Source organism: Eleutherodactylus coqui, chromosome 4 (assembly GCF_035609145.1).
Source record: "Eleutherodactylus coqui strain aEleCoq1 chromosome 4, aEleCoq1.hap1, whole genome shotgun sequence".
NCBI lineage: Eukaryota > Metazoa > Chordata > Amphibia > Anura > Eleutherodactylidae > Eleutherodactylus > Eleutherodactylus coqui.
Genome location: NC_089840.1, coordinates 79,869,643 through 79,897,296, shown reverse-complemented (window position 1 = coordinate 79,897,296; position 27,654 = coordinate 79,869,643). Strand labels below are relative to the sequence as shown.

General features: G+C 46.3%; 1 protein-coding gene across 1 annotated transcript; it reads left to right on the top strand.

Moving 5' to 3' along the window:
* Positions 1 to 6,302: 6,302 nt before the first annotated feature.
* TBL2 (transducin beta like 2) lies at positions 6,303 to 20,058 on the top strand. Its single transcript, XM_066599727.1, has 7 exons — positions 6,303 to 6,454; positions 10,583 to 10,710; positions 13,454 to 13,638; positions 15,982 to 16,130; positions 16,262 to 16,388; positions 17,835 to 17,987; positions 19,529 to 20,058. Exons 1-7 carry the CDS (start codon positions 6,346 to 6,348, stop codon positions 19,986 to 19,988), a joined length of 1,311 nt encoding a protein of 436 aa, XP_066455824.1. The 5' UTR covers positions 6,303 to 6,345; the 3' UTR covers positions 19,989 to 20,058.
* Positions 20,059 to 27,654: the final 7,596 nt, after the last annotated feature.

The following is a 27,654-nucleotide window of genomic DNA, read 5'->3' as shown; positions in this document are numbered from 1 at the left end:
CAGGATCATGCCCACCATCTTGTTCCTACACTACGATGTCGGGTGCATGCAGACTGAGCGCTATGGCTGTTACTGCAGCCCCCCCTCCAAGCCTTTGGTGTGCACTCTCTTGTCTGATTCTCCCGCTGTGCGTATCCTGCAGTACAGCGCTGTTTGCCCAGACTCGGACCATGAGGCGGCTTGTACATCCCAGATTGTCCTCACTACCATCCTGCAGAGGACAGTCTGTTCCAGCCTACCTGTCCATATTCTGTGAGTCTGCTGCACAGACCTGAGAGGTGGTTGTGTTACACTGCTGTTTAACCCAGTGAGTAAGGGTTCTGTCCTTATGAGTTTTTGGGGAATCTTTCACCAAGTTCTGCTAATGGCCATCATTTTTCCTTTTCTCTGACTACCTGGTAGTTTAGAGTCAAGTGTCTATTTTGGGGAACTTGTGTCTCAATTTTTCTGGACTACAACCTTGCTCTGATATGTCTGTTCTCCACCTTTTTAATACCGCGTTTCCCTGAAAATAAGACACTGTCTTATATTATTTTTTGCTGCAAAAGAGGCACAGTGTCTTATTTTCGAGGGGGGTTGGGCTTATACTACCTCGTCCACGGCATCCCGATACCTTGCGATGGTCTCCGGCGGCACTGCATCAAACTGCACTGTCCTACCCGTCTGACATCTCAGCTTCTTGCTGGTGACAGGGTGCTCAATGAGCCAATCACAACCACTCTGTGAATGACATCACTGAATGGCTGTAATTGGCTCATCCAGCGCCGGCTGTGATTGGCTGGCGGTCAATCCAATCATAGCGTCTGCTTTGAAGGAAGCTATAATCCTTATGTGACCCTCGTTGAAAATGAGTTTCACACCCCTGATCTAGATAATCAGTGGCTTCTACTAATTTATCCCATATATGCATAAGCATTGGATAGAATTCAGAAACTAATCTAGCATAAAAGGAAAGATATTTTGACATTATTTCCTCCTCTTATAATTCTAATAAATGCCTCTGTCCTTGCGCAATCGTTCTTCCAGCTGCATACCCTCTTGGTGAGTAAGGCTAGGCCTAATAATCCTTATCCTCCGTCAAATAAGGATAAAGGTCTTATGGTTGTCCGGTGGAAAGACTGCTTTGTTCCATAAGATTACTGACACACTCTCGGACAGTCTTGCGCTGTGTCTTCAGACATAATCTACATTTAGCTGTGTCTCTTTGTTGGAGAGGAGTTGTCTTACAAAGTGAAGAGGTGCTGGTAAGTATTGGTCTGGCATCATTGATAGATTTCCTGCAAAACAAGGTGTAAATATTTTTAGTATACATCTAATAAATAATTTAACAACAACCGTGAAACAGACTTGTGCTGTCATCAATGTTTAAACCAGGGTTTCCCAAAGTGCGCTCCGCATAACACTTGGGGCTCCGCGAGAGCTTCTCAGGGGCTCCGATGGAGGGTCTAGGTCCCCCGCTCTACTCATCATTGTAGTGGTGTTTGGGTAGACTGTACGAAGGAAATCAGCATGCAAGACCTCAGGTCAGCATAGCAACATGGATTACATGAGCCGGTTCCGGTCATCTGATCCACGTTGCTATGTCGACCACAGGTCCTGCATGCTGATTTCCTTAGTACAAGTTGTCGGGACACCACTACAGGGGTGAGTAGAGTGCGGATCAATGATGGATTATAATAGGGTAGATTAGGGTGACCACCCCAGGCCCAAGACTCCAAGGGGACCCACGGCTGTCCCAATCACCCCTGTTGTAATCTGCACTGCTAAACCTCTTGCTGCATCTGAAGAGCATAGCAGCAATGGGGGAACCTAATACTACTGGGGTACCAATGAGGGACCCTATCACTACTGGGTCGGCAATGGGGTACCTTATCACTACTGGATCGGCAATGGGGGACCCTATTACTACTGGGCCCGCAATAGGGGTTACTATTATTACTGTGGCCAATATAGGGGTCACTATTACTATTGGGGCCACAATAGGGGACACTATTACTACTGGGGCTAAAATAGGGGATGCTATTACTACTGGGGGCACCAATATAGGGGACGCTATCACTACTGGGGCCAATATACGGGACACTTTTACTACTGGGTCCAATATAGGGGACGCGTTTTTTTCTGGGGCCACAAATTAGGGGGATCAGTATTACTACACGGGGTGGATTTGATGTGGAATTTACAGTAGCTGTAGCAGCAAAGTGGATGAGATTTTGAAAATTAATCAACTTAAGTTGATTAAATGTCCTGATATTGGTGGAGCTTACCGGCGTCCTGCAGTGTCTATTGCGCCTGTACCAACCATCAAAGATCTCGCGGTAGCTGAAAGAACGCGCATGCGCCTTGCGCCCAGAACACTGAGAGACCACCGCGCACGTGCAAGAACAAGATCATCGCGCAAGACTACAGCAATCCAATCCGATCAATATCCATATTGTACATAAAGAGATAGAGGCCGACCACACATGTACTCACTCAAAAAGTCACGTGGGACAATCCTAGACCAATAGAATTTGTCCCTATCTAGCTGGTTACCATAGTAACTCCCAAATAACCCCAACTGAATGCAGTTATAGCTGACGGGAAATCAATTCTGATACCCATGTTTATAGCATACACTATCATAACCATCTGACATCAACACAAGAATGTAATGCATATTGCAGTATCCCAATAGATAAAAGCTCACAAATATAGAACCATTAACAAACGTACAGTCGTAGCTTCAGGCATCTTATACGGGTTCTCTCACTACATGATCATAAAATCATTAACTCCTTCAGTGGCAGGTTTATTATTACCATATTATGACAGGGAAATCTCCAGGACTTGCTGCGCTGAGTATGCAGTAAAAATCCCGGAAGATTTCAGATGACAGCTCAGTGCTCTGCACATTTCAGCACTAGAGCTGTCCACGGAAATCTTCCGGGGTTTAACTGCATGCTCAGTGCAGCAAGCCCCGAAGATTTTCCAGGCGTGCCACTAAAGGGGTTAGCCACATCACCCTCCGTCCATAGAGGGAAAAATCATAAAGATTGGATAGTATTAACCCCCTTTTCTTTAAAACAAAAAACCCCAGAAAAAGTCTATAAAGTCCCTACAGAACTAAGCCTAAATCGCTAATCATACCAAGACTAGAAAGGGCAAAAAACAAAAAGACCTAAATGAATGCTAATGTTAACCAATATTGGTGTCCAAAACAAACTATCTTACATAAAAAAACCTAAATAAATATGGTGACTTGCAACTAATTAGCATAATTTATTAGGACACAAAATCCACAGGAATTAGCATAATTTTATTACAGCACAGAATCCATAATATAATAGTCTAAACTGTGGGAGCGAGGCAAGCGTCCAAGTTGACCATGCAATTAACGGATCATCACCAACGTCAATATAGCATCCAAGGTGAATTTGGTATGAAATTGTGCTCCACAACCAGACGTCCTCTCCCCAACCATCTAGAAAAACAAACCAATTCTGTCCTCATATCGCGCTTGTTAACGTGTGTTTTACCCGCAGATGTGAGGCATTTTTCATGCAAAAATGTCGCTCCTCACTTCTCTGAAATTCTGATCATCCGACGCATGTTAGAGGATCGGCAAGTTTTTCACTCTTTTTTAAATTTTTTTATGGGAAACATCACATCACACATCGTGTTATGTATTTGACTGTCCCATTGAAAACAATGGGCGATGCGTTCCTAGGGACACACAAAAAAGGACATGCTGCGATTTTTTACCTAAATATAAAAAAAAAAACTCGCTCATGTGGTTGACTCCATTCAAAAGAATGGAGTTCATAATTGCGCAAGTTAATTGCTCCTTGCAACACACAAAACTCGTGCAGAATTCACACTAATCCTTTCCATCTAGACTTGGTAATAAGGTTACCCGGAACGGAGTACTCTCATATGTCCAAATAAATTAATGATGATTATTAGAGAAAGGACGAGAGACATCAACTGTGTGAAGTCACTACTGTGCTCTTTCTAAAGAGCCCAGCCCAGTTTTAACTTCATTTATAGTGCGAGTAGTCAAAGAGAGTATAGTGGCCTATCATGGTGGACCACCTGCTTGAACTTAACAAATCGTAACAAAGTTTAACCCCTTAAGGACCAGGGTGTTTCAGTTTTAAAGGACCAGACACTTTTTAGGGATTTTATCCATGTGGTGGTTTAATGGCCCTATTTTCTTTTCCTGTGACATATAGGACTATTTCTGTATAATTGTTTTTTTCAGTTTTTTTTTAACATTTTTTAGTTTTATTAGGCGTAAAAAGCTAAAAAAGATTTTTTTAATTTATAGTTAATTTTTTTTAAATAGTATAGTTATGCTAAAATAAAATATGGGAATGGGTTCCTCATTTTGTTTTTATATATAATTTGTTTCATCTTGGATTATAGGGTGCATACGGCAACGGTTTATGTTGGCAGCAGCGATGGGTTGTTCGTATATATAATATATATATTCTTATTTTATTGGTTTTTTTTACTTATTTTTTTTTTACATCTATGGTTTACATAAATAATCTCATATAAGACCTCTGGGGGTCATTCACATTGTTTTTTTAACTTCGAATTCCACACTTTTCCACTGTAACTGCGGCATCCATAGGAGCTCCAGCTCCAGAGGAAAACATCCCCCTGTAGTGACAGTAGTCACTGGCAGAGCTGATCTTGGTCTGCTAAGACTCTGCTGTGGTGCTTTGATTTTCTCTATTCACTAGACTGCAAAGGTGAAAGCAGAAGTGGTTAAAAACCACTTCTACCTTCTCCTCAGAGCCCTCCGCTGTGACTAAGACCCCATTTACACTGACAGATGATCGCTCAAAAGACAGTTTGAGTGACAGTTTTGAGCGATCATATTTGCATAGTCTATAGTAGCTAAGTAGCTACTTAAGAGCGGTATTATTGTATCTTGAAGCCACCAGGAATTTCTGGTGGAGTCAAGATTGACAGGGGGTGACGCCCCCTGATACTGCTTGGCTGCACAGCTTCTCCGGCACTAGGTCCTGGAAGGGCACTGAAGAATGCTGGAAAAGACATACCGCGGCTGGCGGTGGTGCATCGGTGCATCAACAGCTCAAAGTTGCTTCCCCGCTGGCGCCCCACACTGCCCAGCAGGGAGCCAAACCCAACATGAAGTGCTTTGCCAACACAATGCCGTTCCATTGGCAGGTGGTACCAGGGCAGCGTTGGTAAAGCAGACATGCGGCCGCCGGCTCGGAGCTCTCCGCCGGCGGTCAGGACGGATGGCTGAGGCTACGGAAGGGTGGAAAGCAATGCCAGAAATGCCGGCCATTACTCAGCTGAGACGTTGCAACAGTTAATGTTCTTAGGCTTACTTAATTACATGTAATTGCTGCCATGTTACTGTGGTAACATACAAACATTCATAGGTAATAATGTAAGGCTAAGAACAGCTCCCACCGTCGCCGTAAGGCAGCTGAAATTTCTCCACTGACTCCTAGGACCTTCCTGCCTTGAACCTATCGGGAGCTAGGGGTGTGAAAGGGGCGTTCCCCCTGTCAAACCCCTAGCTTCCAGTGGCATCAAGGTACAATAATACCTAAGAGCTATGCAGGCGGAGCGGGACACTGCCGCTATTGCTCAGCGAACAATACAACTGTTCTACATAAGCAAACACTTGTATTGTTCTCCATGCTTACAGCTGGTGTCCCTCTGTGAACTACCAGCAGGGCACGGGCTGTAAGAATCTTATCAGCGCTGCAGACTGTGATAACAGCCTACACCGCTGATAAGAGTTCATCGTTCAATTAAAAAAAACTAGAATTGAGCGAGGAACGACTCGTGAGGAAAACTGCGCCATGTCCGTGAATTTAGACGCAATGGTTATCGCTCAAAAGACGGCTTTGAGCGAATTTTAGCAAGAACCGTTGCGCCTAAATGGGCCTCAACAACCGAGGACCCGACCTGTTATTTATGTATGCAAAGTATGTATAACAGTGTGTACAGCACTATGTATAGCAGTATATATAACAGTATGTATATCAATATGTATAGTAGTATATATAACAGTATGTATATCACTATGTATAGTAGTATATATATCACTATGTAGTATGTCTGTATATAGTGTATACAGCAGTCTGGACAGCCGTGTGTTGTGGTAGCATGCAGCACTTCCAGGCGCGCCGCTCAGTGACTGGGGACATAGACACGGCGGCTGCTCTCCTGTGCGGCCGCTAATATTTGAACTCTTGTACTGTTACCGTCTGTGCTGTACAATAAAGTTATATATAGTGAAGAACAAAAAAAAAGCCCCCTCCGCCGCCCCGCGCGCTCCCGTCATGTGACGTGGCGGAGTGGTGAGTCGTGGCCATGGAGGTGGTAGCGCTGGTCGCAGTGACCGTGCTGCTGGGGGGAATAGTCGTGTTGCTGACACTGTGGGGCAAGAGGGCGAAGGAAGGCAGCGAGCTGAAGCCAGGGGGTGAGTGCGATGACAGTGTGTGACCAGAGGAGGGGCAGCACTGAGCCACGGCTGCTCATACAAAGCCTCCTGCTGTGTGGGCTGCATGTAGAATGCACGGAGCTCTGCTGTAGCGGCTGCACTGCGCGCCCCGTGTGCTGGGAGTATAGACTGTGCCGTACCAGCTGTTGTGATGCTACAACTATCAGCATGCTGGGAGTAGTAGTCCTGCAACAGTTGGAGGTGGCTGCCATTAAGAGGCTGCCCCCATGCAGTCTATAGAGGAGGGCAGTGGAATGCTATACCAGCCTTTACCTCTAGTGTACATTATAGACTGTGCATTATATAGGCACCGTTATAAGGTCCGCAGGAGCCGATCCCCGCTCCGCCCTGGGCTAACATCGGATTTCACCCTTTTCAATGCATGGGGTGCAAGCCGAGGAAATCCAGAACGTGTTCTGCGGGGGGCTGTTCACATTTTGCGGATTTGCTGCAGATTTCAGTTGACTTCAAATTGAAGGTGTGAAATCTGCAGCACATCAGCGACCCGTAAACTGGAATAGTCCGCGCCCCAACATCTGCATATGTAACATCTGGATATTGATAAGGATTTGGTGGAATTGTTTCAGATTCGCAATGGCAACATTGTTACAAATCCAGCTCACATCTGTTTAAAAGTCCAGATGTCAGACATGCAGATAGCTGGTGTGCGGACTATTCCAGTCTGTGTGAACGCACCCTAAGGCCTCATGTCCACGGGCAAAATGAGATTTAAAATCCGCAGCGGATCTCCCGCGCGCGGATCCGCACCCCATAGGGATGCATTGACCACCCGCGGGTAGATAAATACCCGCGGATCGTCAATAAAAGTGATTTTTAAAAAAATGGAGCATGAAAAAATCTGGACCATGCTCCATTTTCATGCGGGTCTCCCGCGGGGACGGCTCCCGCGGGCTTCTATTGAAGCCTATGGAAGCCGTCCGGATCCGCGGGAGACCTAAAATAGGAATTTAAAGCATTTACTCACCCGCAGCGGGCCGCGAAGCTCTGCTCTTCCTCACGGCCGCATCTCCCTTGCTTCGGCTCGGCGGATGTGCCCGGCGCATGCGCGCGGCACGTCGACGACGTGCCGGCGACGTGCCGCCGGCGTCAGGAATTCATCCGCCGGCCGAAAATGAAGATCCGGCCGTGAGGAAGAGCAGAGCTTCGCCGCCCGCTACGGATAGGTAAATGCTTTTAAATTGCTATTTTCAGCGCTCATGTCCGCGGGGCAGGAGGGACCCGCTGCAGATTCTACATGTAGAATCTGCAGCGGATCTGATTTTCCCCGTGGACATGAGGCCTTAGGGCTCATGTCCACGGGCAAAATAAGAATTAAAATCCGCAGCGGATTTTAACTCTTCTTCTGCCCGCGGATCCGCACCCCATAGGGATGCATTGACCACCCGCGGGTAGATAAATACCCGCGGATGGTCAATAAAAGGGATTTAAAAAAAAATGGAGCATGAAAAAATCCGGACCATGCTCCATTTTCACGCGGGTCTCCCGCGGGGACGGCTCCCGCGGGCTTCTATTGAAGCCTATGGAAGCCGTCCGGATCCGCGGGAGACAAAAATCGGGATTTACTCACCCGCTCCGTTTCTTCTCTTCTCCGCGGCACCATCTTCTCTCAGTCGCGGCCGGATCATTTTGCTTCGGGACGGCGCATGCGCGGGGCACGTCACCGACATCATGCGCTTCCGCCGAGCCGAAGAAAGAAGATCCGGCCGCGAGGCAGAGAAGATGACGCCGCGGTGAAGAGAAGAAACGGAGCGGATGGGAGGTGAGTTAATTCTGATTTATTGTTATTTTCGGCGCTCACGTCCGCGGGGCAGGAGGGACACGCTGCAGATTCTGCATGGAGAATCTGCAGCGGATCTGATTTTCCCCGTGGACATGAGGCCTAAGGGTTCATGTCCACGGGCAAAATAAGAATTAAAATCCGCAGCGGATAAATACCCGCGGATGGTCAATAAAAAGGATTTTAAAAAAAATGGAGCATGAAAAAATCTGGACCATGCTCCATTTTCATGCGGGTCTCCCGCGGGGACGGCTCCCGCGGGCTTCTATTGAAGCCTATGGAAGCCGTCCGGATCCGCGGGAGACAAAAATCGGGATTTACTCACACGCTCCGTTTCTTCTCTTCGCGCGGCGCCATCTTCTCTCCGCCGCGGCCGGATCTTTTTTCTTCGGGACGGCGCATGCGCGGGGCACGTCACGGACGTCATCATGCGCATCCGCCGAGCCGAAGAAAGAAGATCCGGCCGCGACGCAGAGAAGATGACGCCGCGCGAAGAGAAGAAACGGAGCGGATGGGAGGTGAGTTTATTCTTATTTATTCCTATTTTCAGCCCTCTTGTCCGCGGGGCAGGAGGGACCCGCTGCAGATTCCCCATTGAGAATCTGCAGCGGATCTGATTTTCCCCGTGGACATGAGGCCTAAGGCCTCATGTCCACGGGGAAAATCAGGCCCGCTACGGATTCTCCACGGAGAATCCGTAGCGGGTCCCGCCTGCCCCGCGGACATGATGCTAAAAAATCAGAATAAACTTACCCGCAGCGGTCCGTGCGTGTCTTCCTTCCGTCGCGGCCGGATCTTCTTTCTTCGGCCCGGCGGATGTGCTCGGCACGTCGACTGCGTGCCGCGCACATGCGCCGGGCACATCCACTGAGCCAAAGAAAGAAGTTTCCGGCCACGAAGGAAGGAAGACCTGCAGCGTCCGGACGGGTGAGTTTAATTCAGGCGCGGGTCTCCTGCGGATCTGGATGACTTCCATAGGCTTCAATAGAAGCCTGCGGGAGCCCCGCGCCTGAATGGAGCATGTCCGGATTTTTTCCTGTACTTGCACCTGCAGGGAAAAATGACATCTGCAGGTATTTAGCTACCTGCGGGTGTCTAATGCATCCCTATGGGGCGCGGATTCACGTACGGGAGAAACGCTGCGGATTTAAAATCCGAATTTGCCCGTGGACATGAGGCCTTAGGCCGGATTCACACGGGGCGGACTTTCTGCATGGAGATTCCACCAGCAATTTTTATCCTGGGATAAAGCAGCAAAGTGGACAAGATATGCAAAACTCATCCGCACACTGCGGCCAAGCCGTGCTGAAATTGACATGCTGTGCAGGATTTGGAAGCTGCGGCATGTCAATTTTATCACCGTTTCCACTTCGGCCATCTCTCCTCTCTATCCGGAAGAGCTGGCCGCAGCAGAATATGCCGCTTAAACACAGCAAATCGCGCACGTTAAAAGGCATGTGCTTTGGTTTTTTTGCTCACACTCGCGGATATGAACTGTGTATTCCACAAGCGGAGGAAAATCCCAGCATGCTCTATTTGCTACAGACTTCGTATGAACAGACTCCATTGACGTCAGTGGAGGCATCCGCCCCGCAGCCCATACGCAATTAACAGTGCATATGGACCATGGGTACATGCATCATTGCATGGGGAATACATGCATTGAAAAAAATCTGTACTGCGCATGACCGATCGTGAGCCGCCGTGGTCATCCACAATGCAGAAATGACAGGTACACGCGGTCACCGCCCGGCTTCACAGACTGAATCCACTGGATCTCACATGTGGAATCCGACTTGTACGTGTGAAGGCGGCCTTATTCATTGACGTCAGTTGACAATGGTTTCCTAAAAAATGTTAAGAAACACCTGAACCCTGCGTAAGGGTAGTCTCAAACGGGACGACTATCATTTCTGTGCTTTTACGCAGGAGCAATAGTTGTTCAATGAATGGAGGCGGAGCGCGCCGGAGATCGCTTTCGACCACCCGCTCCGTTCGCTGTGAAGACCATGTCACTCGAAGATGAACATCTGCCTGTTTATAGTGACAAGTCGTTCGTTAGTCACTTGGTTACAGTGAGCTTAAACGAAGCAACTAATGAGCAATGTCTCGTCAGTACAGCGTGGGGTTCCGCTTTTCCACAGGACGACTATCTCTGGAAATCCTTCGTTTGAGCGATTTCTTTTCCTCCAATAGTCGGCCCGTATAAAAGTACTCGGACAATAAGCGACCCTCCTTTAAAACTGTTATTTTGTTCTGATTCTGGTGACCGTGTTCATAATTTTCACACATTTTTGCTACATATTTAGCCGAGAAAGCAAATGGCCAAGCTGGTCCGCAGAAGCAGAGTACGAAGAAGCAGAAGGCGCAGAGGCCACGCAGAGAAAAAGCTCAAGCTCACAACTTCTCCCACCCGCTGCAGGCAGCCGCTCTTAAGGTATCCTTAGTAAAATGAAACAATTCCTATTTTTTTATTTCCCCTTTATATAGGTGAATGGGCTTGTTGTGCTGAAGGTATGAATACTTGTATCTGGGGACACATGAAGAGACGATGGGTTAAAGATTTATTTAACGGGTATAGACGGTTTTCACCTATCCGCTGGATCGGTAGGAGTCTTAGCTCCGAGAGCTTCCCCCACTGATCCCAGGAACGTAGGTCTGGTGCCCCCTCTTCTAGTCACGGTAGGCTGTCTTCACCCACCTGCAGCGACGTCAGATTGACTGTAGCGGCGGTTACTCATGCGCAGCCCTGCTTTGTTTCAACGAGGTTAACGAAATAGCCAACTGCAAGCGCTGATCCATAACTGGCAGCCCCGTTGAGGATAGGTGGAGCCGTGCTTGTGCAACTGCCCCTTCATACAGTCTCCTCGCAACAAGTGGTGCAGTGATCCTGCAGAGAGGGGGCACAGTACCCCTGTTTTCAGGATCAATGGGGGTCTCTGGTATAACCCCTTTAAGGCTTTTATATTTTAGTTTCTACTTAAAATATTTACTTGTTAAAGTGGTCGTGCCACAGAAAAAGATTATCCTGTATTTACATACTATCTGATAGGTGGGGATCAGACCTCTAGAACCCTCACCGATCACAAGAATAGGGGTCCCAAAGGTCCCTGAATGAATAGAATGATTACAGCTGAAATAGTTGTGTGTAAGCCCTCAGCTATCTCCTGCAGTCCCATTTAAATTAAAGGAGTGGCAGTCGCATGCATGACCACCGCTCCATTTATTCTGTGACCTTTGGGACCCCCTTTCTTATGATTAGTGGGGATCCCAGCAGTCTGACCCCTACTTATCAGATACTCATTCTCTATTCTGTGGAGAGGAATAACTTCTTTACATCAACAACCTCTTTAACCCCTTAACAACACACCCTTTTGCCATATTTATAATAAAAGAATCTAAATAATAAAACAAAAATACGTATTTGGTATCTCTGTGTCCGTACAAGTCCGATCTATCAAGGTAACGCATTATTTACCCCGCACGGTGAACATAGTAAAAAAATAATTTCACTGTAAAAGTGCCCCAGAAATATTAGATTAGATAATCTGTTCTATTATTAAAATATAACTTTTATTATAGGACTTTATTTAAAATACGCTAAATCACACCAGCAAATGGCCCAGCACGTGGTGGGATGTAGCTTATTTTAAATAAAGTCCTATAATAAAAGTTATATTTTAATAATAGAACAGATTATCTAATCTAATATTTCTGGGGCACTTTCACAGTAAAATTGTATTTCATTTAAAGGACCCTCCCCGTCCCAGTGACGATAGTAAGAAAATAAAGAACACCAGAATTGCGCTTTTTTTGGTCACCCCGTCTCCAAGAAAAAATGTATTAGAAAGCGATCAAAAATTCGAATGTACTCCAGAATGGTACCAGCAGAAACTACAGGATGTCCTGTACAAAATAAGACGTCACACAACTATGTCGATGAAAAAATAAAAAAATTGTAGCTGTCAAAAGATGGCAGCAAAAAATAATGAAAAAAAAATGTAAATATCTTTGAAAAAAAGTAGTACAGCAAAACTATATAAATTTGGTATGGTAGAGTTCGTACTGACCCGTAGAACAAAGTTATTGTGTCATTTCTGTTGCAGTGTGTAGAAACAAGACGCACCCAAAGATGGCGGAATTAATTTTTTTTCCATTTCACTCCATTAAGAAGTTTTTAAAAGTTTTTCAGTACATCATGTGGTAGATTAAATAGTGCCATTGAAAAATACAACTCCTTCCGCAAACTATGTTGATGAATAAATAAGAGTTATGATTTTTTTTAAAAAGGGGGAGGAAAAAACGAAAATGGAAAAAAAAGGGGCGGTTAACTCATTAGTAGGAATTTACAATAGATACCTTAGATTCATTGCAGAAAAATGATACTTTTCTTCAGATCCTGGTTGAATTCCATCATATTAATTTATCAAAAGCGGCAGGATACTATTGTCCGCTGTGTCAGAGCAGTGTGCATCCCTGCTGCCTAGAAGGACAGGATTCGGCTCTCATTTTGCCAGTGCGGTTTTTCAAAATGAAACGAAGATAAGTTCAGACATGATAGAAATGTTCCACATGTGGACTTTGGCGAACGTCCGATGCAGTTTGGGAATGTGTTGCACAATAAATCTTCAAAAAATGTGGACTTTGCTGCATATTTACAGCAGATCTGTAGCAAATCTACAACATGATAGACCCGGAGATTTGTAGATTTGGAATCTGCATTACGAGTAAGTTGTCTGAATGTGACAACAAGGACTCCTTTCCTTTGTAGAGGAATCCCATTGACCCGTCTTAACTTAAACCAGTGTTTCTCATGCCAGAAATAAAGGAGGTGGTTTCAGTAATTTGTGCCAAATTTATTGAAAGGCACACATCTCTTAAAGGGACTCTCCTGTGACAGCGCTGGAAGTCTAAACAAAAAACAAGTGTACTGCGCATGACTGCCTACATGAGTGCACGGGCTTGTGCAGCACAATCCCGCCACCATATGCAGAGTCACTACCGTGTTCAAATGCTGCTGGAGCTCCGCAGCGTTTCACGCTTATGGGTGTGTGAGCCGGGCCTAAAACTGCATCTCAAGTTTGGTTTGGCTGTTCGAAAGCATCGGTCACCAGCCTTCTGCGTTCTATACTGATCAGACGGTTAATAATTGGATTATCATTCTTTAATGTCTCCTCCAGGCCCACAGTGGGAGGATAAGCTGCTTGGATTTTAGTAGTAACGGTAAATATTTAGCTTCCTGTTCGGATGATAGGACGGTCAGGATATGGAATACTAAGGACTTCCTTCAACGAGAGCACCACTGTATGAGAGCCAATGTGGAGTTTGACCATGCTACACATGTCCGCTTCGGTCCTACAGGCAGGTAAGATGTAATGCTAGATCTCCATTTATTGCTTCAACTCCAAGGATATTCCAAAAGTTGCTACAGAACCAATGATAAAACTTTTTATCTGTAGATCACGGGTAGAAAGTTTTTCACGCACATTTCCAGGCTGACTATATATCACCAATTTGTTTGTAATAATTAGAGCTAGATAATGAAACTTGTTCCATTTTACTTATCTGTAGTTATTTTCTGAATGTAGAATCATTTATTCTGTTGTTTGTACGCGACTATTGGGGCGGCCATCTGGTCTACAGTTAACAGCATTAGGGGTATTTAAAACATATGCTTTACAGCAGCCTCATGGGCCATTTTCACAGTGGGCATGGAGCTCACCCATTGACTTGTATGGGAGACTTTTCTAGGCATGTTCTGTGACTCGTGCAGGGGTCATTTTGCAGGTAGGGGGAGTAGATGGTTACAGCTGATCACTTATTGTGAATGGGGAATCCTGTGTTATCTACATATAGGTCAAGCACGTAGCAAAGGGGTGGAGCAAACCTAGTATATTTAAGGGTCTGAGGTCCGGTCAGATGCCCAGGGCCCAGAAACCTCAAGGAGCTGAAGAGAGGAAAGTGTAAACGTGTGTGAAACCATTTTCACTAGGGAGGCGCTGTCGACCAGATGGATCCGCCATTTGGTGGTCAAGTGGAGAAACAATAGTGGTATTTAGGCATTGTCCTCCAGTGAATTTCGACGGGCAGTGGGATAAAATGATCTAACTTCTCTTTATTAATTAAAACCAGCGGATACGTGTTTCGGGGTAGGCCCCTTCATCAGTCAGGCTGGGTAAAACATCACTCTTTGGGCTGGAGGATAAACTCAGGAGCCCAGGTGGTACCAGAAGGCGTGGGAAGCCTCTTCAGGGATTACCGGGACAGGCTTGTGTACAAAATCAATAGGGTTTTTTGCGTACGTAAAAAGACTGCTGCTAGGCAGAAAACCACAAAGCAACAGTTTATTTCAGCCCGTGAATACGCTGCATATTCCTGGCCCGAAATAACCATACACCTGTGTGAATGCAACCGAAGAGTGATGTCACACACAGGGTTTTCTGTGGCAGTTTTTGGTGCAGTTTTTTTTTTTTTAGGCAAAAACAAGTGGATTTTAAAGGAATTGCCTATAAAGGAAGGACTGCACTTCTGGCTTTGGCTGCATCAAAAACCACCACAAAATAACCCGTGTCTGTAACAAACCTGTGGGTATGTTCACGTGGGTGCAAATGCTGTAGGACACAGGAATTCAGTACAATCCCTGGAGATGAGATTTAACAAATTCACAGTGAAGGTCCCTTTAGGGTTAATGTACATCTGGTGTTTTGGGTGCAGATTCGCCTGCATAAAGCAATCAGATGCCAGCAACCCCCGCAGTGATTTTCGGGGCAGGGCTTTAGATATAAGCCCATCCCTAGCTGGTGTAAAAAATATATATATATATATATACATACTCACCTCTCCGCCGCTGTCGGAGCTCAGTGCGTTTTGCAGCTTGGCACCCCGACACTGTACTGAAACTCTTTTAGCAGGTGGGGATTTAAAATCCCTGCCTCCTGTAAGGGCTGTGTCTGATTGCCTGAGCGCTCAGCCATTCACAGGCAACGCTTAGCCGTTCATTGATTGACAGCTGAGTGCTGCCTGTGATTGGTCATAGCACTCAGCCATTCATTGGATTCATGGCGGTCCTCTGCCACAGCTGTGGCAGGGGATTCTTTACTCCCCACGGGGAGTCCCCTTGTCACTGAACACTGTGACAGTGCTGTCATAGTGTTCAGTGATGAGGGGACTCCTCACAGGGAATCTGTACACACAGCACAGACCTTCCCGGCGCGCAGAAGTCCTATCTTTTGCAGGTGCGTGAATTTGCACACCTGCAAAAGCTGGACATGTGAACACACCATTGAGAACCAATGGGTCTACTAGACGCGCTGTTTTGTACGCACATAGGTGCACGCAAAACAACTCTAATGTGAACGAGGCGTAAAGGTGGCCATACACAGCAGATAGAAGTGGGTTGATGGATGATCAACCGTTGAGTGATTGTCTGATTAACATTCAAACACAATACATTTTCAGTGACACTCAGTGAAATACATCTGATCTTTCAAGGAAAATTCATAAGTATGGAAGATTTTTTTTTTTCTCCAACTAGTGGAAAAATATTTCAAACGTGTATCACTTCTGCCCGGATGATGATTGTGTGGGATGGTCATCCATTGTTAAAATAGTCTGCGATCTTAAAAAAAACTGCTGAAATGTACCATTATTTTAAAACATTTTGATGTGTTTCCTCAGAGAAACAATATAAATTGTCTTTCTTTTTAAGAGCCTTTATTGTATTCTTGGCCAATGGAGAGACAATTCGAGGGTTTAAAATGAACAAGAAAGATGATGCATTCGTCATCTCCGCTGGTCATGAAGACTTCCCAAAGCACCATAAAACCACCGTCATTAATATTGGAATAGCAGAAACAGGTGTGTTACCATAAGAGATTGTGTCATCATACATGCTTGTAATGTACATGCAGAACCATTTACCGTTCATGTGACAAGTAGTTGGCGTTTTGAGGACAGTTCTAATTCTTGTCTCCACTTTTCTTGTACAGGGAAGTTTATCATGACTGCATCATGTGATACCACCATTTTGATTTGGAATATGAAGGGTGGAATACTCGCAAATATCAATACCAATCAGGTTGCAAACGCCTATGCTGGTGTGTCGCCCTGTGGAAGGTAACAATCACTTCTTCTATTTTCACTTCTCAAATGTCCATATTCTGTCTGACCCATTCCTATCAATGCTTTCCACCATTAGCAATTCATGTGGCAATCTTTATGGCTGTCACAAGTTCACATTATGGATTAAGGGAAACCTGTCAATAGATTCATGCTGCCCTAACCCTGTATGCAAATGGGCAGAGACCCACACGTGAGATGCCACGCGCTTTTTTTTTTTTTTTAAACAATGGGGGACATTTACAGAACACTTTAGGCCAGAATTCTGGAGTTTAAAAGTCGCAAATTCTGGTGAAAGTCCCATTTGGGTCTTTTCTGCACTGCAATTTCCACTTTTCTGAAAAGTAGGCGGGGCTTTGTGAGGGCATGTGGTCGCCCCGTGCTGGTGTAAATTATACTTGATATCTACATCATAGTAACATAGTATGTTAGGCTGAAGGGAGACAATGTCCATCCAGTTCAGCCGGTTTCCACCCCACCCCCTTTCATCTTGTTGATCCAAAGGAAGGCAAAAAAAACTCCAATAAGGCAGAAGTCAATTAGCCCATTTGGGGGGGAAAAATTCCTTCCCGACTCCATAATGGCAGTCAGAATAATCCCTGGATCAACGTTTTGATAGTTCCTACCTAAATGTAAGACCTGGATCAACAACCCCGGTGGTCACCTAATGTCTATATCCTGTAATATCATAGCGCTCTAGAAAGACGTCTAGTCCCCTTATAAACTCCTCTATGGATTTTGCCATCACCACGTCCTCAGGCAGACAGTTCCACAGTCTCACTACTCTTACAGTAAAGAACCCTCTTCTGTGTTTGTGAATACATCAGTTTCTAGCTGGTGTAGATTTCTGAGATGAGTAGACATGCGCCTAATAAATGAGGAGTCGTGTGCCGGTGGAAATTATACTAAGCTATTGGAAATGCTTGTCTTAGTAGATTTCCCCCAATGTTTTCTGTAAATCGGAGCAGCGTTTCAGAGTAAGATGCAGTACTGTGGGCGCCTGTCACTTTCTTGCTGCCTGCGGTCAGGGGAGCGTGTATCTGACAGGTTCCCTTTAAACCTCTTCTTTTAGCCAGAACTGCTGACCTCTAGGGATGTGGGAAACAGTACATTTCCGCAGATGATTGAGACATATTTGTAAAAAGCAAATATATGCCCTCTTAATCACTGTGGATACAGTTGGACAACAACGTGGCAGCAGAAGTGCCCTATAAACGTAATACTCCTACTGTAACTGGAAAATATCTCGTTAGCTCTGGATGTAACTAATTGGTATTAAGGTATACATTAATTCTATATATAACTTTACATTCGTCAGCATTGAACCTCTTTTGTTGCCGGTTGAGCCTTATTCTGGCTTATTAGGAAAGGGTTTCCATGCCAACAGAATAGGATGTTTATTAGATAATTGATTGAGGTTTCCATATGTTTTATCTGTCCTAGGTTTGTAGCAAGCTGTGGTTTCACGCCGGATGTGAAGATTTGGGAGGTTTGCTTTGGCAAATCAGGAGAGTTCCGTGAAGTTTCCCGGGCGTTTGAGTTGAAAGGCCACTCGGCTGGGGTCTGTGGATTTGCCTTTTCCAATGATTCCAGCAGGTCAGTATCTCTTATGTGATTGTGATGGGACCAAATATGAAGGTGAAGTAGAATTTTGTCTCTAAATTTGGAGCTCAGAAACAAAGTCTTTTCATAATCTATCTATAAGGCCGAATGCACACGACCGGGTCAGATCCTGCAGCAGAATCGGACCCTGTGCCCGGTTGGTGGCCCCTGTGTAGCAGTCTGGATTTCTTGTAATCTGTACCGTGGACGGCCCAGCTGGCGCAGATGCGCAGTACAGATTATGCCGCGCTGTCGCTAGGCTTAGATGCTGATTCGGCGTCCCATCTGCAGTGTCTGTTTCAGACGGGCCGCAGATGGGACGGCTTCCATTGACTTCAATGAAAGCTGTCCACATGGAATAGAACAGGCAGTGTGCTGGTATTTCTTCGGCAGGGTACTCTGATGTAACTGTACATCATGGTTTGTCTTGCCTAAAAGCACCTCGACGTACAGTTATATCTGTGTGATTGGACGGGTACAACTGCTCCTCCTTGATCAGCCGTTGGATGGTGGCTGGAGTTTACAGCCATACTTCCAAAGATTAATCCCATAGGCTCTGTTCACATCTCACGTGTTTTGAGCTCTTGACGTATACGCTGAATGTATCCATATGCAAAAAGAGTGTTCTTTTGACCTTTGTCAGGCTACTGTATATAGATATATATTTTTATATTTGCTTTCATTATTATCTTTATAGGGAAGTGTAGTCCGCTGCACTTTCCTATCAGGATTGTGTTATCCAGAACTCCTCTTGATATGGAAACAAACTTTATTGAATCCTTCTAATAATATTTTACATGCAGAACAGACAAAATTGTGGAAAGTCACAGCTAGACGAAGGATCTTTTTTTTTTATTTTTATTTTTTTACCACAAATAGACTAGAAATTATTTAACCTCTTTCAAGACTGAGGGTGATTTCACACCTGCGTTTGGAGTCCTTTTTAAAACTGATCAGTTTTTAACTGAATGTGGACTAATATAGTGAATCCTGCACTGAGAAGGGGGTTGGATCCGATGACCCTGGAGGTCCCTTCCAACTCTACCATTCTATGATTCTAATTACGAACGCACGCATCAGTTCTGCTTCCATGCAAATACTTTCTTTGGGGTAGAGTAGCTGATTGGATATGCAGGTCATTGCACACTCCACAAGTTTCACTTTGGGAGATCTGCCAGAGCTCTTCCTCCAAGCGAGCACAATACACACTCCTGGCTGGTAGGTGGTGGCTGGGCCTCTGCCTCCCCCTCCTCTTCCCGAGGTTTTTCTTTACTGCTCTTCTCTTGCCTCCCCTCTCTTACTTTCCCTCCTGAAAACAAAGACGGAGGAACAGAGGCCGATGTGAAACCACCCTAAGCCAATTTTGGCCTAGTCTGAAAAGAGATGAAATAATTTCTAGTTTATTTGTAAACAAATAGATGCTTGAAGTAAATACATGAAGCCATAGGAGGCGGGTACTTATAGCTATTTGTTGTACACTGTATATTTTTATGATGAATAAAAACTCCATTTTTTTTTTGTTTTATCTTTCATAGGATGGCAACCGTTTCTAAAGATGGGACATGGAAGCTCTGGAAAACAGATGTGGAGTATAAAAAGCAACAAGACCCTTACCTGCTATATACAGGGAAATGGTCCGGCCATGAGCCTTGTCGTATCGCAATGTCTCCTGATGGTCGTGTGGTTGCAATATCCAGTGTCTGTGATATCACCGTGTACAATGCTCAGACAGGGGAGGTGGAGGAAGAATTTAAGTCTGTGCACGGAGACACTATCTCAGACCTTGCGTTTGACAGTAACAACAGATTTTTGGTCTCTACTGGAGATCGTGTGATACGTGTCTTTCATAATACTGCTGGATATAAAGCGTCTATTGCTAACATGAAGGACATGTTTAAAAAAGCCACTAACAAGGGCACAAAGGAAAGGCTACAGCAACAAATAAAGGATGCGCAGCGCGCCCTAGATGCCGTGTACAAACAAAAGAAGAAATGAGACTGTTTTTACAATTGTTTTCATACAAAACTATACTTTCTATAATTAAAGTATTTCTGAGGAAATCTTACAGTTTGTGCCTTACCCTTTATTTCTCCATACAGGTGGTTCCTCAAGTTACAGTGGCTTAAAGGATATGCTATAAAGGTTTAATACATGCCAGGCATGTGATTGGCTGGAAGGCTCAGCAAATCAGCATGCACATTTTACTAGTAATGTGCCACACCTGAAGGGCAGTTAACCCTTTCCCGCCCCGACATCATAATTTCCCCCCACAGCTCCGATGTCGGGGCAGGCCCGACACTGCAGTGCAGGAGTGCATCTGCACCCGATCATCAGTCACATCGGGTGCAGATACACTCCTGCACTGGTCCTCACCGAGGACCCCCGAGGAGAAGGCAGAAAGGGTTTTTAACCCTTTCTGCCTTCTCCTTTGCACATTACATAGCGCTCAATTAGCGCTATGTAATGCACGGAGATTCCGGCCGGCGATCATGTGACTGCCGATGTCACCTGACCCCCAGCGGTCACATGAACGCCAAGCCGGGAGCCTGCGCCGTGGGGGGCCTGCTTACCTGTCCGGCGTCTTCCGCATTCTCCCTTCTGTCTCCCGACTCGGCGATCATGTAACCGCTGGGTGCCACCTGACCCCAGCAGTCACATGATCGCCGAGCCGGTAGGCAGAGGGAGAATGCGGAAGACGCCGGACAGGTAAGCAGCCCCCCCTTCACGGTGCAGTGAGCATCTGCACCCTCCTGAACTCTGTCGGTTCAGGAGGGTGCAGGGAAATTTATTTTTTCTCTTTTATTCTCATCAGCTCCAATTTATTTAGAGCTGGGGAGAATGAATGAGAAAAAATAATTGGATTGGAAAGGGTTAAGTCCAATTAAAGGGTGCTTTGTTAATGAATTGCATTTGCTGAATGGCTGTGTAATAGCATCTGTACAGTTTAAATCAAAACTATTCAACCTTCACTGCAAATTAGCTTTATTTACCACATTTATAAACTTTCATCTGTTTCTAAAAAAAAAATTCAAATAAGAACAAGTTAACCCCGTAACACTCATGACGTACATTATGGAGGATCGGGGTTTGTATGGAGGGCAATGCGGGAGTGCTGATCGCAGCTATTAACCCAATGAAATGCCTCGATCTGAGTTTGGGTGTCACGAATGGCCCCACATGATGAAATTGTGCAGCGCTGTTTGGTAGCCATGGCAGCCGAGGGCCTCCTGATAGCCCCCAAGGCTGCCATTGCAGATTCCCTATGGCATGGTTTAATAGATTGCCTGTCAGATCACAGTAAGATGCAGTGCTATGGTATTACATCATACTGTAAGTTCATGTCTCCTATGGGAACTAGAAAAAAAATTTAAAAATCAGTTTAAGGGCTCAGTCAGACGAGCGGAGATCTACGCAGAAAAAAAACGCAATGCATGTGCGGGAAAAAATCTGCATGACCACGTCAATTGCCACCCAATGGTAGGTAAGGTTTTCGCCCGTATATGCAGTGCGTCTTTTTTTTTTTTCTGGTCGGATTTCCGCTTGTCTGACTGAGCCCTAAAAGCGATTTTTATTCATTATAAAAAACAATTGCATAATTAAAAAAATCTTTAAAAAAAACCCAAAACATATTTGGTATTGCTGTGTTCGTAAAAATCCGATCTAACAAAGTAATACATTATTTACCCCCCACAGTGAACGCCGTAAAAAAACAAAAAAAAAAAGCAATGTCAGAATTACGCTTTTTCATCACCCCGTATTCAAGAAAGACTTAATAAAAATTGACCAAAATGTCATACGTATTTCAAAATTGTACCAATAGAAACTACAAGGCCATCCATCACACAACGATGTCGACGAGAAGACAAAAATGCTCTGGCTGTCAGAAGATGGCGGCAGAAAATAATTTTTTTTTTTTCAAAGATATTTTATTCTTTTAAAGTAGTACAGCAAAAAAAACCCAAAACAATAAATTTGGTATCAATGGAGAAGCCAGCCAAAGCATACTCACAGGCGGATCGGAGGGCAGGGGGTCAGCCTGTCCTCCCTTCCCAGCCAGACGACTCCCGGGACGCCACATGGGGTGGTAACCCCAGGGCCAGGTTCCTCCCGCGGCGGCCCATGGGGGGTACAAAGCGGGAGCCTCAGTCCCCCTCCTCCTCCTTGTATAGTCACAGCGCGGCGCTCCAGGAAGCCCTTTGATGGCGGGGCGTCACGCCACGTGTCCAGCGTGGTGACATCATCACGCTCGCATCAGGAGCCGCATGGAGGGGGCGGGACTTAGCGCAGGAGTGCGAAAATTCAAAATAAGGAACCTGAGAGAAGCCAGAAGGTGGACCAGCACTACAGGTCGCAGGGTGTCTGCAGCACCGGTACAGTAATGAGTGCTCCAGCCCCAGAGACAGCTGAAACCTCAGCCTCAGCGGCCGTAAGTAGCCAGTGCGGCAAAAAATATAAAATGCAAAATCCAATGTATTGTATATGGAAAAATTGCATATTTGCCCGCAAAAAATACTTCCCCTTTTTTTTTGTCAGGGGGATAAAAAAGACATCTCCCCCCCCCCCCACCCCCCCCCCCAGAACAAAACCCAAAAAATGCGTGGAGTGCGGGACGAGACTGCCAGCTACGTACCAGAGGCCTCTATGCAAGGCATGCGTAGCTAGGCTAGTCAAAGAGGAATTCATGGATGACGTTAGGAAGCTGGTGAAGGAGGAGGTTCGATCAGCCCTAACGTCACAGCTGGCGCCGCCAGAGAAACCCCAGAAAAAGGCGTATGTTCCCGACGAGCCTTCAGACTCCGAGAGTTCTATCGGATCGGAGCAAGAGGAACAGGCGGCCGAGGAGTCCTCAGACGATGAGGACTACAAAAGATACCTTTTCCATCAGGACGACTTAACAGAATTGATTAAGTCAGTCAGGGCTACATTAAAAATGGAAGAGCCCAGAGAACCACGCACCCTGCAAGACGAGATATTCGGGGGACTAGGGGAGAGGCGTAAACATACCTTCCCTGTCCACAAAAACATCATTAAAATTATCCAAAAGGAGTGGAAGAAACCAGACGCAGGTTCCTTCTCCGCTAGAGGGGTAAAAAGAAGGTACCCATTCAAGGAGGAAGTTTGCGCAAGCTGGGAAGAGATACCCAAGGTAGACGTCCCAGTGGCCAAAGTAGCTAGGAGGACGAGCCTGCCCTTTGAGGACGCCGCACAATTAAAAGATCCCATGGATCGCAAAGCCGAAGGCCTTCTAAAAAAATCATGGGAGGCAGCAGCAAGCATACTTAGGCCAGGGATCGCAGCCACTTGCGTGGCGCGCACTCTGGGGGTATGGATCGAACAGCTGGAGCTACACTTAACCAATAAAACGCCGAGGGAACAGATCCTAAATTCCCTACCTATCCTGTGTATGGCAACAAATTTCCTAGTGGATGCCGCGGCCAAAACGGTTAAACTCTTGGCAAAAGCTACAGCCCGATCTAACTCAGCCAGAAGAGTACTATGGCTGAAATCATGGTCAGGCGACCTAGCCTCAAAAAATAAACTATGCGCCCTCCCGTTCTACAGTCAGTTTTTGTTCGGACCAGACCTAGACAAAATCCTGGAGAAGGCGGCCGACAAAAAGAAGGAATTCCCGGAAGAAAAGCCGCAGAGAGGGAAGACCTTCTTCCGAACCCCAGGGCAACAGCCCGAGGCCTATCGAGGCAAGGGCAAGACAGGCCACTGGAGTTACCCCAAGGGGGGCAGAGGGAGAAATATCCTCTTTAATCCCCACCAGGGGGAGCCCAAGCAGAGACCCTGACGCCAGCTCCGTAGGGGCAAGGCTGGGGAACTTTGTGGACCAATGGGCCGCAATTTGCGAAGGCCCATGGATCCCAAAGATCCTACAGCAGGGATACCGGATAGAACTGGTGTCCCTCCCCAGAAGGAAATTCATTATCACAGGAGGCTCAGGGCAACAGTTACACTTACTAAGGCAGAGCGTTCGGGACCTGCAACATCTAAGCGCAATATCCCCCGTACCGCAAAACGAGGAAACTCCGGGCCATTATTCCAGGCTCTTCCTAGTAAGAAAACCCTGCGGGAAACAGCGGATGATAGTGAATCTGAAGCCTTTGAACACCTGTGTCAAGTACAGAAAATTCAAAATGGAGTCCATCTCTTCAACGATAAAGTTGATTCCCAAAGGGGCCTACATGGCATCCATCGATCTGAAGGACGCTTATTTCCACGTACCGATCCACGAGGGGTCCAAAAGATACCTAAGGTTCGCGGTGGATATGGGCAAAGGAATAGAGCACCACCAATTCAGATGCCTGCCTTTCGGGATCTCCTCAGCACCCAGAATTTTTACCAAAATTATGGCAGAGGTAGCTGCCTACCTGAGGAAAAAGTCGATCCTAATAATACCCTACCTGGACGATATTTTAATAATAGCAGAGTCCAGGAAACTACTAACGAAACACCTAGAGATAGTGCTAGAACTCCTCCAGTCTCTAGGATGGATCATAAACTGGGAAAAATACAGCTTAGACCCCGACAGGAAGAAGACGTTTTTAGGCATAACGCTCAACTCAGAATTACAATGCTCCTGCCTGCCCGAGGAAAAAATACAAAGGCTGGTCAGATCCTTCCTACAGAAACGATCATGCACAATTCGGGAATCCATGTCTCTCCTGGGAAGCCTAACGTCATGCATTCCGGGAGTAGCATGGGCCCAGGCTCACACCAGAGCTCTACTGGCCTCCGTCCTATCCACATGGGACAAAAAGCAGTCCTCGCTAGGGACAAAAATGTATATCCTAAACACAGTGAAAACATCCCTGCGTTGGTGGACATCCCCAGCGAACCTGCAGGAAGGGGTACATTGGCTACAAAACCCAGCCACGCACATCACAACGGACGCAAGCGCCTGGGGATGGGGAGCGCATGTGGGGAACCAGTTCTTTCAGGGCCCGTGGTCCCAAAGGATAAAAGAACAATCCTCCAATTACAGAGAGCTACAGGCCGTGTGGCGGGTCCTACAGCAGTTAGGAAACTCGCTACGGAACCAGCATATAAAGATATTGTCGGACAATACCACCACGGTCGCCCATATTCGGCACCAGGGGGGCACAAGGTCGCCTGCCCTGCAAAACATTTCGCAGAAAATCTTCCACTGGGCAGAGGGCCGGATCCTTTTGATCACGGCAACACACTTAAAAGGGACGCTAAACCAAAAAGCGGACTTCCTCAGCAGGAGGCAGATAGACCCAGGAGAATGGTCTCTCTCCCTGGAGGCATTCAGAATCCTGACCAACCGGTGGGGGTCCCCACAATTGGACCTATTTGCAACCAGGGAGAACGCCAAAGTGGGCAATTTCTTCTCCCTCCGGCCAGGAGATCGTCCTACAGCAATAGATGCCCTAGGCCAGGACTGGGGAAAGGGGCTAGCGTACGCGTTTCCTCCGATACTGCTGATCCCCAGGGTCTTACAACATTTCAGAACCCAGGTATGCACGCTAATCCTGGTGACCCCCTTCTGGCCCAAGAGAAGTTGGTTCGGTCTTCTGACAACATTGAGTGTCCAGGACCCAGTCACCTTTCCGACCTGGACAGATCTGCTATCACAGGGGCCACTGAACCACCCGGGCTTAGACAGACTTCACTTAACAGCATGGCTCTTGAGGAATCCTCATTAAGGGGGAAGGGATTCTCACAAAGAGGGGTAGAAACGTTAATGTCCAGCAGAAAAAAGACGACCCACCTTATCACCAGAAGGTTTGGAGAAGGTTCTCCTCATGGAGACAGAGAAGGGATTCCGGGGATTCTATCCCGTGCATCCCTTTGATCTTAGAATTCTTGCAGGAGGGCCTACAGAGGGGCCTCTCTCCAAGTACCCTGAAGGTCCAGGTCGCAGCCTTTAGCGCCATATGCGACACAAAGTTCACGGACAATAGATGGGTCAACAGGTTCCTGACAGCAGCAGCTAGATTACGACCTAGACCCATAAAACTTGTTCCCGACTGGAACCTTAATTGGGTTCTAAGGGCCATGTCAGCGGAACCATTCGAGCCGATCGAAGCACTACCGATAAAAATGCTTACGATCAAGACCGTTTTTCTAGTAGCCATCACGTCTGCGAGGAGGGTTAGCGAGCTTCAGGCTTTGTCCATTAGCCACCCATTTCTAAAAATCTCGGACTCCAAATTAGTATTTAAAACGGACCCTGCCTTCATGCCAAAGGTGGTATCACATTTTCAATGGTCCCAGAACGTAATAATTCCCTCATTTTTTAGCAAACCTAAAAACGAGGAAGAAAAAATCCTAAGCTGCCTGGACGTCAGGAGAGCAGTCCTAGGCTACATAGATGCGACAAGCCACTGGAGACGGGGCGACAACCTGTTCGTCCAGTTCAGTGACCCAAATAAAGGGAACAAAGCGGCAAAAAACTCCATAGCCAGGTGGATCCGCCTGGCCATCATAGAGTCCTATAAGGCCCTCGGGAAGGAAATCCCCTTAGTACTTAAAGCCCATTCTACAAGGGCAGTAGCATCCTCATGGACCGAACATAGCTCAGCTTCGGTCGAGCAGATATGCAAGGCCGCAGTCTGGAAAAAACCCCACACGTTCATTAAACACTATAGGGTAAAAGTGCAGCAGGACGAGGACATGGCCTTCGGCCGCAAAGTCCTCTCGGCAGCAATCCCACCCTAATAAACTTTAGTTGGTACGTCTCAATTGGTGCTGTCGTGGAGACGACTGGGGGAAAAAATAGATTATACCTACCTGACAATCAGGTTTCCAGGAGTCTCCACGACAGCACCCGTACCTTCCCCCCCCCTAAATGGATAGAAAAGAAATTATAGAATATAATTCCCCCTCAAAAAAAATAAAAATAAAATAAAAATCCCAGTTAGGGAAAGAATTTAATTTAAGCTCCTACCCCGGCAATTCGTTAGAAACCACTGAGGAAAGTGGGGAAGGGGGGGAGCTTTTAACCTCTCAGTATGTCCCTGTCCTATCAGGAGGAGGCAATCTCAATTGGTGCTGTCGTGGAGACTCCTGGAAACCTGATTATCAGGTAGGTATAATCCATTCCCCCCCTCCCCCCCTTTACTCCACTTAGAATTTAAGTTTTCGGTGCATTATATGTTACTTTAAATAGTACCAGTGGGTAGGAAAACATGGAAAGAAAAAAAGGGCCACGTTCTTAAGGGGTTAAAATAGCTCAACACGTGGCTTCTCCAAATTCAATATAAAATGCTATTTGTAATGACTACTGCAGAATTATTCAACTCCCTAAAAGAGTCCCTCATAAGATTGTATTCACACTTGCTGTTTTTTATTACATTTTTGAACTGCAGCAAAAAATGCATTAAAAACACGTGTTTTTGCTGCGGGTCACAAACTTCGGCTGCATTCAGACGAACATATATCGGCTCGGTTTTCACGCCGGGCCGATATACGTTGTTCTCGTGTGCAGGGGGGGGAGGATGGAAGAGCCAGGAGCAGGAACTGAGCTCCCGCCCCATCTCTGCCTCCTCTCCGCCCCTCTGCATTATTTGCAATGGGGAGAGGCGGGCCGGGGGCGGGGCTAAGTTCCGAGAATTAGCCCCGCCTTGCCCCACCCCTCCCATTGCAACTAGAGGAGAGGGGGAGGGAGCTCAGTGCACTGATCCTGGCT

Excerpts from the sequence above, each read along its gene's own strand:
- TBL2 (XM_066599727.1), top strand. The coding sequence starts at position 6,346 with ATGGAGGTGGTAGCGCTGGTCGCAGTGACCGTGCTGCTGGGGGGAATA. Across the intron at positions 16,131-16,261 it reads TATTGGAATAGCAGAAACAG|GGAAGTTTATCATGACTGCA; the intron begins GTGTGTTACCAT and ends TTTCTTGTACAG. Across the intron at positions 17,988-19,528 it reads TTTTCCAATGATTCCAGCAG|GATGGCAACCGTTTCTAAAG; the intron begins GTCAGTATCTCT and ends TATCTTTCATAG.